The sequence below is a fragment of the Bidens hawaiensis genome, unplaced genomic scaffold (assembly GCF_021521415.1).
Source record: "Bidens hawaiensis isolate Kalapana, Puna unplaced genomic scaffold, B.hawaiensis_p1.1 tig00011744_1, whole genome shotgun sequence".
Lineage (NCBI taxonomy): Eukaryota > Viridiplantae > Streptophyta > Magnoliopsida > Asterales > Asteraceae > Bidens > Bidens hawaiensis.
The window spans coordinates 402522-415728 of NW_027491930.1; the positions used below are offsets into that span (position 1 = coordinate 402522).

Here is a 13207-nt window from a genome sequence, read left to right on the forward strand (position 1 = left end):
ATATATATATATATATATATATATATATATATATATATATGGTAAGGTTAAAATGAAAACTCACTTGAGTTGTGAACATCCGCGAAAACCCTATGTAACATCGTTTTTTTTTTGTTACATGTAATATATATTGTAACATTTAATACAAAACATCGAAACATCAAAAACAAATGTTTTGCTATTTTTTAACATTTTTTTACTAATTTTTATATATGTTTTCAGGAGAGAGAAAAAGTTATATTTATATTAATATTTTTTATTCACTTTAATTGTGAAAACGATGTTACATAGGGTTTTCGCGGATGTTTACAACTCAAGTGAGTTTTCATTTTAACCTTACCCTATATATATATAAATATATATTGTAACATTTAATACAAAACATCGAAACATCAAAAACAAATGTTTTGCTATTTTTTAACATTTTTTTACTAATTTTTATATATGTTTTCAGGAGAGAGAAAAAGTTATATTTATATTTATATTTTTTATTCACTTTAATTGTGGACCACAAGATTTAAACATTAATTAAAAACATGTGGTTGAGAATGAGTTTCTAGAGTTTTCACAACTCAAGTGGGTTTTCATTTTATACTTAGCATATATGTGTGTGTGTGTGTGTGTGTGTGTGTGTGTGTGTGTGTGTGTGTGTGCGAGATTTCAAATGAGAACCCCTTTGAGTTTTAAGAACTCGAAAGAACTCAGTGTAACGATTTTTTTTTCGAATTTTTTTTTACACATGCGTAATATATGTAAGTTACATACACGTAAAAAAATTACAGAATTTTTTACACACCGAGCCGACATTTTACATATATGTAACGGACGTAAAAGTTAGTGTAACCACTTACATCCTTATTCTCTCTCCTACTTTGACTTTTTTGTCAGATTTAATCTCAACCACATATTTCAATCCACCTAATTAAATGTGTAGCCTAGAATGGAGTTCTTAAGTTCTTACAACTCAACATGGTTCTCAAAAGATCCCTCCCCTATATATATATATATATAGGGTTTAGATCAAATACAAATGAAATTAGCGTGCTAAACGTGAGAATCAAGTAAAGTAATTATATATACAAGTAAAGTAATTATGTAATTACATCATAGAGTAATTACGTAATTACTCTATGATGTAATTACATAATTACTCTACTTGATTCTCATGTTTAGCACGTTAATTTCATTTGTACGATAACTTTCCCTTATATATATATAGGTTTAAGTTTTAACGAGCCGGCCGATCTAAAGGCGCGGGAATGAGTTTAATCAGAGTTCGTTTATCAACGATTCGGTTTTTCAATTGTTTGCGGTTCCCTAATGAACAATTGAACATGTGTCTATATTTTGTGTGTGTGAGAGAGAGAGAGAGAGAGAGAGAGAGAGAGAGAGAGAGAGATATGTGGTATATATACTGTAATTTAGCTCTTGTGTGGAATTGCCTATAAAGTTGATTAATAAGACTTTATGACAAAGTTGACCTATTTATATAGTTAATTACGTTGCAAGTACTTAGATGGACTTAAGGGGGAGTATGAATTTCAATACAAATTGCGTTATTACATTTATGAATATGGACATGAATAAAAACTATGATGTATGTCATATAATTAATATGCTAATAGTGTGATTATCTTGATTGTAGATTTCCAGAGTTGTTGAAGTAGTTTAATCCTCTAAGAAAATGATTAATCAGTACTTTGATAAATACTGAAGTAGAAGACCATTATTGTTGAGGGGAGATACGGTTGTTAGTTCATGTCTTTAACCCAATTGGTTATTGATTGTGACAAGTATGTTGATTTGTAACCACTATGTCGCCTTTGAGGTTTCAAATTGTCATATGATCTACTTATTTCTTTTAAACACCATTGTAGTTTTGCTTATATATAATATGGTTAGTTTTGTTGTTTTTATTTGTTATTGTTGTTGTACATGTTGTAAACTTGCAACATTTGCAAATATAAAGAACAAAGTTATGTATACAAAGTGTTGGATAAAAATTGGAATAGCAAGTTAAATATTGAGTTTTGGCCATTTATGATTGGCGAATCAAGTAATTTGAATATATTACTAAATACGTAGTTGGAACTTGATAGTGGCATGCAAAGTAAAACGTTGAATTTAGAAGTGTTAATGGGTTGTGTGGGTTTTAAATAGGAAATTAAATAAAAAAAAATGAGTTTTGGTGTCGTATGATGCATACTCTACACCCATGCGTATGTGGTACGCTTTTGCGAGGGTGTCCACACTCAAGACGGCTAATTCTACGCTGAATAATACGCCAAATATGCAAGTCAGTGTAGGTTGCACTCAACCCGGTGTAGCATGCGCCATTCTCATTTTCAGTTTCGATTTTTGTTGTTTTTGAGTTGGAATTTGCACATATTGTTGATATATGATGATTTACATCACAAATACTAATTTGCGGTGTTGTGATGCCTCAAGTAAAGCTTTCAGATATGTAAGTTGATGGTGATTAAGCTCTCAATACAATTAAGAAAAACAATCTGAAAGTCGGGTTTACAGTTAGTTTAAGTGTCAAATTAAGATTGAAATATTAGTGATAGTTTTTTACTAGATTATAAGATTTTATACGAGGATGAAATATAATGATGAAATTAAGCTTATAATGCATATAATCAAAAATATATATTTAATTTCCGTAGTCAAAATATCATGGGTGCATCTCTATGGACTCCTATCCCCGATCATGTCATTGGAAGGGTGTATCATAATTAAGCTCAAGCCAAGCTTACTACCTTCGGCTCTAAATTTTTTACATTATAATATTTAAAACTAATCTAGCATGTATAATTAATAAATAATAAATGACTAGAGCTAGAACTTGAAAAAAACGCCCCGCAAGCCAACCTCAAGCTTTTAAAAAAATCTCAAAAATGTACCAAGCTTAAGCTCAAGCTCGAGCGTTGGCAAGCCTGGGGCAACACCTTAGCTAGATCAAGGGGTTGGCCTCTTGTAGGGTCCCATGAGCAACACCTTAGAACAACATGAATGACTAAAGATCGCAGAAAAATAGTATTCAGAAGTTACCAAACTTAAGTAGCAAGTAAGCAACTTGCTACTGTTCGATAACAACTTGGTTACTATAAGGTCGCCAGCTACTTGTGGGTCAATGGGGCACCATGTTGACTTCGAAGGCATGATTCTAAGGTTGTGCATACATTCAAATGACAATGTTGTTAAAAGAAACCAGGATAATTAATCCCACTAAATACCACGCGGTTTACAACATATAACCCGACACCGAGTCTATAAAAGTACAAATAACAACCGTTGACCAAAACATAAACCAAAAGGGTATAGTCGTAAATATACCGGGACCGAGACTAAACTAACAAAAGCACAGGCATCTTTTGCTATCCCACTGATCTCATCACCTACCCCATGTACACTTCATTTAAACTCACCTCCTACTACGGTGATGGCGGTCTTCGTTTCGATCCTTCCGGTGAGACAAATAGTCAGACGAGTAAGGGTTCCACCTATCATCATCGTGACTCGAACCCGTTTCACACACCAACGGGCTTCGTCTACCATAACTCGAGCCTCGAGAGTCATAGCCAGGGTACCTAGGGGAGAAGCTAGACGGCAAGGACCCGCCAACCGGGTGATCAACCCCGGGCGGTCCATCGTCTCTATAATCACGGTTATCACGGCCCCACCATTCTTCAGAAGAATAATGATGATGATGTCTACTAGATGTAAAAGATTCTGTTGAATTGTTGAATCGATTGTTTGATGATCTACTTTTAGGTTGATCGAACTTCCAAGCCCGTGCTGCCCACCGCCACTCGTCAGCATTCTCAGGAATCGGGGCGTTTACTCCTGGAAACTGAACGCTCATTTTCTTGGGCAGTTCTGGTTCGGGCTTTGGCGGCTCTTCGCCACCATGAGGTGGTGATATATCCATATCAAGAATTTCACCATCCTCAGTTTCTTGCTTAACCACCGGCGCCACCTCATCACCAAATATCTCAATCCCGGATGGCTGATCATCGCCTTCTGCATCTGCAGTTTTAAAACAAGGTTTTAAACAAATTTACAAAAATAGTTTTGCAAAACGTTAATCGTTTACCTAAATATCCTGGTGGGTAACCGATCTCACGCATTCGGTTAAGCCATGGAGGTGGATCCAACTCCTAAATAACATAATAATATTAATGATAATAATAATAACAATAATAACAATAATAATAATAATAATAACAACAATAACAATGTTAATGACAATGTCAAAAGGGTAATATAATAATCGAAAAACCGAATTTTTTCTTACCCCGAGACCAAGAAGTTTTCTTGTTTCTGGGTCTAAAGAACCAGGCCTTAAACCATCAAATTTTCCTCCAGGAGTGTCTTGATAGTATCGGGTCGGGTTACGCGAAATTGAATTCTGGTTACGTTTAGCTTTGTGTTGTTTACGAGCGTTATTAACAGCAGCATTATCACGAGGCTTTAGGCATTCTTTTAGCGCATGGTTGTATGAACCACAATTAAAGCAGCGAGAACCATCTATTATTTCCAATCCTCTAATTACAAGAAACGAGACCACCGTGAGCACATAGAACAATGAAGCACTTAAAAGAATATAATTGCATACCCCTCTAGATTACTCGGGCCTTCTGTTGATGTTAAGCCGAAAGAATACCCACGATCATAAAGCGGGATTGAATTGCTATCTAAAGTTATAACTTCCTTGCTTTGAAAATTACTAGTTTGACCATCCATCCAGAATGACTACATAAAACAAATAAAAGTAACATTCAGTATCAAATAAAAGCGAATGATCAGTAAAAGAATTTAAAAAAAAAGGATAAATATACCACCGAAGAAGATTTGTCCAAACCAATACTAAGAGCAGGATAATATGTCCCTTCACCAGACACTAGCTCAACCTTTGAATCCTGAACAGTAAAGAAATTCAAAAATTTTAGCAACGTTGAATCTTAGTAAATGCCTACTGAAAACCAATACTTTATACAAGTCAGAAAATGATGTGTGTAATTCAAGCATCTATGAAGTAAGTCAAGTAACAGAAATTAATACCCTTGAAAAAAAAAACTAAATTAACCTTTTAATTGAAAGAAAATTAATACAAATTCATGCACTTGATTGGTAAAGAAACAATAAATTATGGCATCCTAAGGTAAGTTTACAATTATTTACAAGATTTATAAACTTTGATAATGGAATATAACTAAAAAACAAGCTTACACCAGATGAAGAAATATGTTTAGCATGCCATTCAGACCACTTTTGTAATAACTCCTCAAGCTTCCGTTTACTCTCTCTAATACACAAAGATATCCGGTTAGAGCTTATATGAAAAACAAAAACTTGGAACCATACGCCTCTTAAGAGGGTATTAACTAGGTCATAAACAAAAAACATGAAAAGAAAAGACAAAAATATGCATTCGCATATCATTACTCAATCTGTTCCTACTCAGGTGTCCCTTTCACCTCAAACAATGATAAAGATAATTATATAAATATATGGAAGAAAACGAAGGGATAAAAAAACAATAGATTCTTAAAATTTTGAGAAAATGAAAATACAGAGGAGTTGAAAACTAAACATCTAAACAGAAATAACAGAAAGTGTTAAATAATAATGTTTTCCTTTATACCTCGTTATAGAATTATAAATGATATGGACTGAAGCTTGCTGTTCATCAACAGTTATTCGGGGTCTTTTAATACCAGAAACGGCTAGCATTGCAAGTGAAAACATATTAGGAAACTTACTAACATACTGCAAGGAATTAGATCCATGCACGTATGGACCAAAGAAAGAAAATATATAATTATAATTTACCATAATACCAAGTAAAGTTAACAGAAATACATAAAAAGACGTCGAAAAAGCAGTTAAATATACCATCAATCTCACGAATGCCACCTGGACTTCCATTTCTCTTAAGAATTCCATCTTGAACCGATGAACCGTTCTCAGCAACCACTGAAACTCTATTCTCTATAACTGCAGACTCGTTTACTTCAACACTAAGAGTTAAATCATGTTCCTTATTATCTGCTAATGTAGCTTCAGCATGTTCAACTTTGTCAATAACCAAGACCTCCCCATTAAGTTGACCTTCCGTAACACCATCATCACTAGGTTGACTTTCAGCTTCACTCGGCATACTATTACCATTGTTTCCATTTACACTCTCACCCCCGGGACTATTAGATTCTGAAAGTTTAATAAAGTCCTCCTCATCCTTTTTCAAATCAGGCAAATTTTCCATTTTTTGTAATCAAATGTCCTGCAACAGATTCCTTTCGTTCAATTCTCGTAAAAGATACGGTAACAGTTGTAACAATATGATAATTACTACTTTTTTTATAAAAAAAACAAGCTTGGCATGAAATCTAAATTCTAGATAAACCTGTAACAGACAATTTCACATATCTACATAACAAAAATCAGAACCAACTGCAGCCACAAAATCTTTACAAATTAAACACATACATGCAATTAAACATCTATATTCCTATCAAGACCACAATATACAATCAGCTTCTGGCATAAACCCAAACCTAACTTGAAAAACATACACTAATGCGGGCAAATTTTCCATTTTTTTTCAACAAATAACATCAAACGTCGAGCAACTGATTCATTTTGTTCAATTCTCGTAAAAGATACCGTAAACCAGCTATAACAATACGATAATCGCTACTTTTTGTACATAAAAACAAATAATTTAGCATGAAATCTAGATTCTAGAACAAAATGTAAATAACCAAATATTTATTATATTATACCAATTTGCAGCTGCAAGCTCTTTACAAATTAATCACATACATGCAATTAAACATCTAAACTCCCATCAAAAACCCATTACACAATCAGCTCCTAGCATAATCCTAACCATAACCCTAACACTAAAAACCCAAATTAAAAATTAGGGTTTCGGTAAAAACTCATAAACATTCACGGCACAGCTGAAATCCACTTAATTCCCATCTAATTAATAACTAATCAGACAAATGCAGCTGGAAACACAACTAATGAACCAATAATCGGTCGAATCGTTATCACGTTTCGGGGTTTCTTAATAATAATAATTGAATCAAGAAGAAACAAGGGTTTACCTGAATTGGGGGTAAAAGAGTTGGGATCTTGGTATGGTTAGTCGAGGAGTAAAGATGAACGAAAGGTCATTTGGGTGTCAACAGGAATCAACGGAGCTAAATACAATTGACTGGGTGGTTTTAGATGTTATTGGCCGTACGACTGAGATTTGATGGTTCAATTCGCCAAAAGCTTAGCTCACCTCATTGGGTTGTTGTTATTATTATTATTATTATTATTATTATTATTATTAGGATATTCATTTTTTTTTAATTTAATGGTATTTATTTATTTATTGAAATAGGTCAAAAATTTGAAGGTGAGTTAAAAGTTTTAAGAGGTTTGGATAATTTTGAAGCAAGACTAGTCATCTAGCCTAGCTGCTAGGGTGCAAATGAGTGTGCTCGACTAGGATCAAGCTTGGCTCGATTAACTTACACAGAGCTCGAGCTTGAGCTCAGCTCGTTTCGAGCTCTATTTTTAAAGCTCGAGCTCGGCTCATGAGTAGATTTTCAACCTCGAGCTCGGCTCGTTTATTGTTTATCAATTATGTTTTATATAATTATAATTATTTTTATATATTTTTTTCTATTATAATTTTATGTATAAAATAACATATATTATTTAGTTATTTTTTCATAACATAATATATATCAATTAATAATTATTAAATAAATATTTAAAAAATTATATAAACGACAGGCTCGTTTAGGTGAAGCTCGGGCTCGGGCTGGTTTATTAAACAAGCTCACTTTTAGGCTTGGGCTCGGGCTCGATTAAGCTCGGCTCAATCGAGTTTTTTAACGAGCCGATCTCAAGTAGCTCATGAGCAGCTCGGCTTGTTTGCACCCCTACTAGTTGTCTAGGGGTAAGATTAGTAAGGCACGGGCTTTGAATACCGACTTTAATTTTATCATAGCGGGTCTGCCACTTGAAACGATCCATCAATGATGAGTGGCACATGTAGCATTTGTGCTCAAGTAAAGTGTTGTCACTTAATTAACGATAGAAAGCTTATGTGTTTGTTAGGTTAAGATGTGAAACGGGCGATAAAGAGTAGAAAGTCTCGTTGGAATGGTCAAAGTGAATGTTACTAGTGCTAATTAATTGAACTTCAAAGTTTAGACCGTGAACTTTTGTTGCATTCTTGCTCTTTATAACCAAATTGAAGTTGTTAGACTAAGTGTTGTGGAGAGGTTAGTTAATCAAAGTAGTAATGTCACGTAACTGCCACACTGCCACGGTGCCACGTAGGCAGTGGGACATTAACTAACTAACTCAAAAAACAAGTGTAAAACCAAGCGTAGTCCACAACGCCAACATGCCCCCCACCCCTTCTGGTTGACAATCGGTTTTGATTTTGCCAAGAAGTTAATAACAGTGTTTTTATCCATAATTCAAGTCATCCGACTCATTTTTCTGATTTTGCCGACAAGTTAGCTGACTATCTGGTCATTAGACTCATTGGCTTAATCCAGAATTCATATAAATGATAGTGCTGTTGAAAAGTATTATGGTACTATACTACTATGCTGCACTTCAACATAAATCATTATCAAATTTAATTCACTGAAAATGCTTTGTGTTTCACTGCCTGTAAATTGGTCATTTGGAGTAAAAGTTTGTGGATGGGAAATGCAATATTCAATAATCAATATTCATCTTAGTGGACAGAATTAAATGCATTTGGCTATAACATATCATCACTAGCAGTCGCGTAACTGAGCGCGCAGTTAGTAATGCAGTGTTGCTACAACACTTGGTCACAGGGCGATTTGATTGACCAAATCTGTGCTGCAACATGTGATGTTGTCCGACCAATCATATTTCGAAAAGTGCAGCAGAATGCATTTGCTACTAAAGTTAATTTTGGAATTGTATTTTAATGTTCATGACACCTTCATACTCTTGTAAAGCTCAAACAACAAAACATCAAATAAATCTCCAGATTAAGAACTTGAAACCGTATGAAGTCATCAAAGAGACCATCCCCACCATTGAAGACAATCAAGTTAAGATTAAATTTAACTTACAGTACACATATCATTAAGTTCTATATCAATCCTTATTCTCGTCGTTTATTATCCATGAAAACACCATCACTACCTGAACCACCACCGTTGTATGGCCGAGATGGGTGAATTAAGAAATGGAGCATATTGGTTGATGGCTGGATTAGCCACCCTCCCAATTTTAGACCACACACTTTGATGGTAACCAGCGGTAACAGGTGCATGATACATGAGCTTCAATAACTGCCACAAAATAATTTATGCTTTAGTTAATACATGTCACTTCTTGTATTTACTTTATTTTGGGAAAATTACAGTTTTCGTCCTCTATGTTGTCACACCTTTCGTCATTTCCACAAACTAATCTTAACTTTTTCCGTGAGTTTGTTTTTAAATTTGTGTAATTTTCACAATTCTTTTCTTTAGTTGTAAAGCCAAATGGTCATTTTTGTCAAAAAGTTTCGTCCTTTTCCCTATATTAACCCTTTATGTTGGTTTTTTATAAATAACCATTTTACCTCACAACTATAACAAAAAAATGTGTGATTTTTACAATTCTATTTAGTTGTAGGGGCAAATTGTTAGTTTCGTCAAACTTTCCGCCATTCCCAATATTCTGTTCGTTTTTGTAAAACTGACCATTTTGCCCTTACAACTAAAGAACAAAATGCGTGATTTTTACAATTCTTTTCTTTAGTTGTAAGAGAAAACGGTCAGTTTTGTCAACCTTTTCATCCTTCCCATTAACTAATGTTAGCCTTTTCAGTTAGTTTTTACAAAAATGGCCATTTTGCCCTTACAACTAAAGAACAATATGTGTGATTTTTACAATTATCTTTACAAATTACAAAAGTGTGACAACGTATGGGCTTTACAAATGTTTTTTGTACCGTTGAAGTTAAAAGACGAAACCTGTAATTTACCCTACTGTTTTAACTGCTTTAACTCAACTAATTAGACGAATGTACTAACCTGCCAATACATGAAAGTTTGTACTATGTTACGCTGCCACCTGCATTTACAAATAATAAATTCAAAACAGCCGGTTACATTAACAATTTTGTTTTAAATTATAAAAGCACGATAGCTTACGATAAAAGAGAGACAATCAAAAGAAAGCCAACTCCAATCTCAGATTGTGAAGACAGTATGCCGAGTGTCGTCGTGTTTGATTCCACCCAAACGCATACCTCTTCGAAGTATTTCCTGAATAAAAAATAAATAAAATACAATTATAACATCATTTATATGATCACATTGTTTTACAACAAAGATAATGTAGATAATATTTACCTATACAAGGAAGAACGACCAAAATTCCGCCTAGTGAATTTTGCAGTGTGTTCTAGGCTTCGGCATACAATCGGCAGTAAAGCAACTGCAAAAGAATTAATATCGAAATTAGTAACAAAAATAATAATGTGCAAGTATGTATGAAACCTTAGAAGCAACTAACATGTAAGGCGAAGATTTGAGGTGACAAAAGTGAGGCAGTAAATGAAATAGATGAAGTCCTTTGTTGCGATTACTGATTGAAGCCAAACTTGCACTTCTTGCATATTCCATGCTCTTGGTTTCTGCAAATGAATGACATTAATATTATACCATCAAAAAATCACATGGATAAAAAAAAGATTTTTATGAGCTGAAAACATTACCCCATAAAGAGAGTATAGTGAATATAGTGAGGAGCATGCAGTCCCCATAAACGATAGTCGATACGCCCTGTTAGAAAGGCTTTTAGGAACGAGTGGGAACATTGCAAGCACAGCCACAACAAGAACCTGCAGAAACATACATATTTAAAACTCTAAACTTCAAAATTATATATTAAAAAATGGATTAAATGCAATGATGCATTACCCAAGCATTGACAGAAAACTGAATCGTTTGTCGGTCCCAGCGCAGAGGAGTCGAACTTGGAGTCGGTGATGCCCCTGTGGACCTTGTAGAGGACCCTACAATGATCCCATCACATTTAATTACTAAATGAATATTTGTAGTACTCAAGAATCCAATATTTATACCTGAAGTTGCAGGTGGCCTATGTTCGCTTGCAGACGATGTGGATGATCTTGTAGGCGGTGAGGAAGTATTCGTAGTCATTGGTTCCACAACAAGATCAGGATCCTGTATATATCCAAGACACAATGAAAAGACACATTGATACATAGTCACTTGATTAAATTTAACCATCTTTCCTCAATTCAGCAAAAATCCTAACTTGTTCTTCCTGATGCTAAATAAATAAGATTCAAATTTGAAACTATGCAGTCAATCTCGGTGGTATCTCGGTTATTGGCCCTCATATGAAATATCGGTTAAAATGTCGGTACCGGTTGACTGATATTTGACAGATATTCTCGATATCCGTGTTTTAAGTCTTAATTTTCAACTTTTGAGTGTTTAATGTTGGTGTTTCGAGTCTTAATCTATTCTTACTTGCTACATTTGTTAGTGTTGCAAAAGGCTAATTTATTAACATAAGGAGAATATCCCGAATTGTTAGTGTTAAAGTGCTATATATATAAATTCGGCATGATATTAAAATTCCGCATTAGATTTGAAAGTAAAACCCTAAGTTGAATGAAATTAATACTAAAAGTAAGGGCAAAGGGTAAAGGAAGAGTACGGACGATGAAGCGTTGGTAGAATTTGCGTTTGAAGTGAGTGATGACATCGGAGCGAGAGGCCATGTGAGGAGGGATGAGGACATTGGACCAGTAATCGGCCCAGCGAGGATCGTTGTCGTAGTCGTAGGCTGCGGCTGCGGCTGCAATCCTCTTCAGCTTCTGCGGATCTTGATCGTCGCCCATGCTGGATTCGAGTGGTGGTGGTTGTAGATTCTCCTTTCCGTGATAACCGATTGCTGCTGCGGCTAAGATATTATTAGTTGACTTGGGTGGTAAAACGGGGTGTTTGTTTGTTTGTTTGTTTGTTTGTGTGGTGATATACTGTATTTTTAACGGATTATTAACTATGGTAAAAGTTAAAATGTGAAGGGGGGAAAAATGAAAGGTGTTAAAAGGATTTATAATTATATAAAAAACATTTTAAACAAAATCTTTTGAGTTTAAAAAAAATTGAAAATTTTTAAAAAAATATAATTACGTAAATAAACAAAAAAACACAATGATAAATAAAAAAGACACAATATATTAAAAAATATAACACAATACCGAGCAAAATATAACAAAATGTTGAATAATGTAACACAATATTAAAAAAAAGACATAATATCAAGGAAAAAAACACAATCAATGACGAAAATAACAAAAAACACAATGATCAGTGTTCCTCAACATTGTGTCTTTTTTTTTCCTGAGAACGAGAAAGATGAGAGAAACATTCTTGTTTTTTTACTTTTATTTTATATATTTTGAGTTATGATTTTTCTTTTTTTTAAAGTTTTTTTTATGACAATAAATCATTCTCATTTTTGTTCTTCTTTTTAGAATAACCTGACCCTATTAACTATTTGTGTTTGTATTTTGAATTGATACATTCAAACACCAACTTGTATGATAACTTAGAATTGGGCACTAATTTACATATATTCACTTTGATCTCCTTTGCAATTTTGTGTGATTCTATGACGATTGAGGAACTGTTGATCATTGTTCCCAATAAATTCGAGCCTTACCCAATATGTCACGGTTCTAATCTTCTTCATTAGTGAGATCGAGGTCAAAGGTGAACGATGTATCGGATTTAATTTGCTCTTGTGGTGCAGTTACGTGCCATCGGATTTCTGTAATTGATGCAAACTCTGGTCGACGATACTTGTATTGTGTCAAATAATTAAGGTTAGTGCTTATTTTTTATGTTAATTTTGGATGATATAGTTTTAGCATTGAATGTTGTTGAATGTTCTAAACTTGATTGTTTATAGGATGATATAGGATTGCATGTAGCAGCTTGTTATAGTTGAATTCTGAATGTAGTTAATTTTTTAATTCCATTACATAAGGGGAGTTGTGGATTGATACTCTCACATGTCTCAGATGTGAAAGGATAATACATGATTTGGTCAGGACTATCAACAAGAAAGACAAATTTGTGAAAACCATAGCCGTGGGAGTCACAAAATTAAA

The 13207-nt window shown here is 33.9% G+C and overlaps 2 protein-coding genes across 4 annotated transcripts; both read right to left on the reverse strand.

The window, feature by feature from the left end:
* Positions 1–3249: 3249 nt before the first annotated feature.
* Positions 3250–6268, reverse strand: LOC143538886 (uncharacterized). 2 transcript variants are annotated; one of them, XM_077032333.1, is made up of 8 exons: positions 5914–6268; positions 5651–5732; positions 5236–5311; positions 4845–4925; positions 4622–4758; positions 4301–4550; positions 4100–4163; positions 3250–4032 (listed from the first exon to the last, which is right to left on the reverse strand). In XM_077032333.1, the coding sequence occupies exons 1-8, from the start codon at positions 6164–6166 to the stop codon at positions 3428–3430; spliced, it is 1548 nt and encodes a 515-aa protein (XP_076888448.1). In that variant the 5' UTR covers positions 6167–6268; the 3' UTR covers positions 3250–3427. The 2 variants fall into 2 exon arrangements, with proteins under 2 accessions (XP_076888448.1, XP_076888447.1); XM_077032332.1 differs by having other exon boundaries at positions 5902–6268.
* Positions 6269–9009: 2741 nt separating this feature from the next.
* Positions 9010–11931, reverse strand: LOC143538856 (uncharacterized). Of its 2 annotated transcripts, XM_077032311.1 has the most exons (9): positions 11750–11931; positions 11141–11243; positions 10977–11071; positions 10772–10897; positions 10570–10690; positions 10407–10491; positions 10206–10319; positions 10086–10125; positions 9010–9356 (listed from the first exon to the last, which is right to left on the reverse strand). In XM_077032311.1, exons 1-9 carry the CDS (start codon positions 11927–11929, stop codon positions 9204–9206), a joined length of 1017 nt encoding a protein of 338 aa, XP_076888426.1. In that variant the 5' UTR covers positions 11930–11931; the 3' UTR covers positions 9010–9203. The 2 variants fall into 2 exon arrangements, with proteins under 2 accessions (XP_076888426.1, XP_076888425.1); XM_077032310.1 differs by having other exon boundaries at positions 10977–11243.
* Between the last annotated feature and the right edge of the window lie 1276 nt (positions 11932–13207).

What these genes read in the sequence shown, in the direction of transcription:
- LOC143538886 (XM_077032332.1), bottom strand. Translation starts at nt 6,166, where the DNA reads ATGCCGAGTGAAGCTGAAAGTCAACCTAGTGATGATGGTGTTACGGAA. An exon ending in TGGACAAATCTTCTTCGGTG is followed by an intron (nt 4,759 to 4,844) that starts GTATATTTATCC and finishes TGTTTTATGTAG; the next exon opens with TCATTCTGGATGGATGGTCA. An exon ending in GAAAACTTCTTGGTCTCGGG is followed by an intron (nt 4,164 to 4,300) that starts GTAAGAAAAAAT and finishes TATGTTATTTAG; the next exon opens with GAGTTGGATCCACCTCCATG.
- LOC143538856 (XM_077032310.1), bottom strand. Translation starts at nt 11,929, where the DNA reads ATGGGCGACGATCAAGATCCGCAGAAGCTGAAGAGGATTGCAGCCGCA. An exon ending in CTCAAATCTTCGCCTTACAT is followed by an intron (nt 10,492 to 10,569) that starts GTTAGTTGCTTC and finishes ATTCTTTTGCAG; the next exon opens with TTGCTTTACTGCCGATTGTA. An exon ending in AAACTTTCATGTATTGGCAG is followed by an intron (nt 9,357 to 10,085) that starts GTTAGTACATTC and finishes ATTTTGTGGCAG; the next exon opens with TTATTGAAGCTCATGTATCA.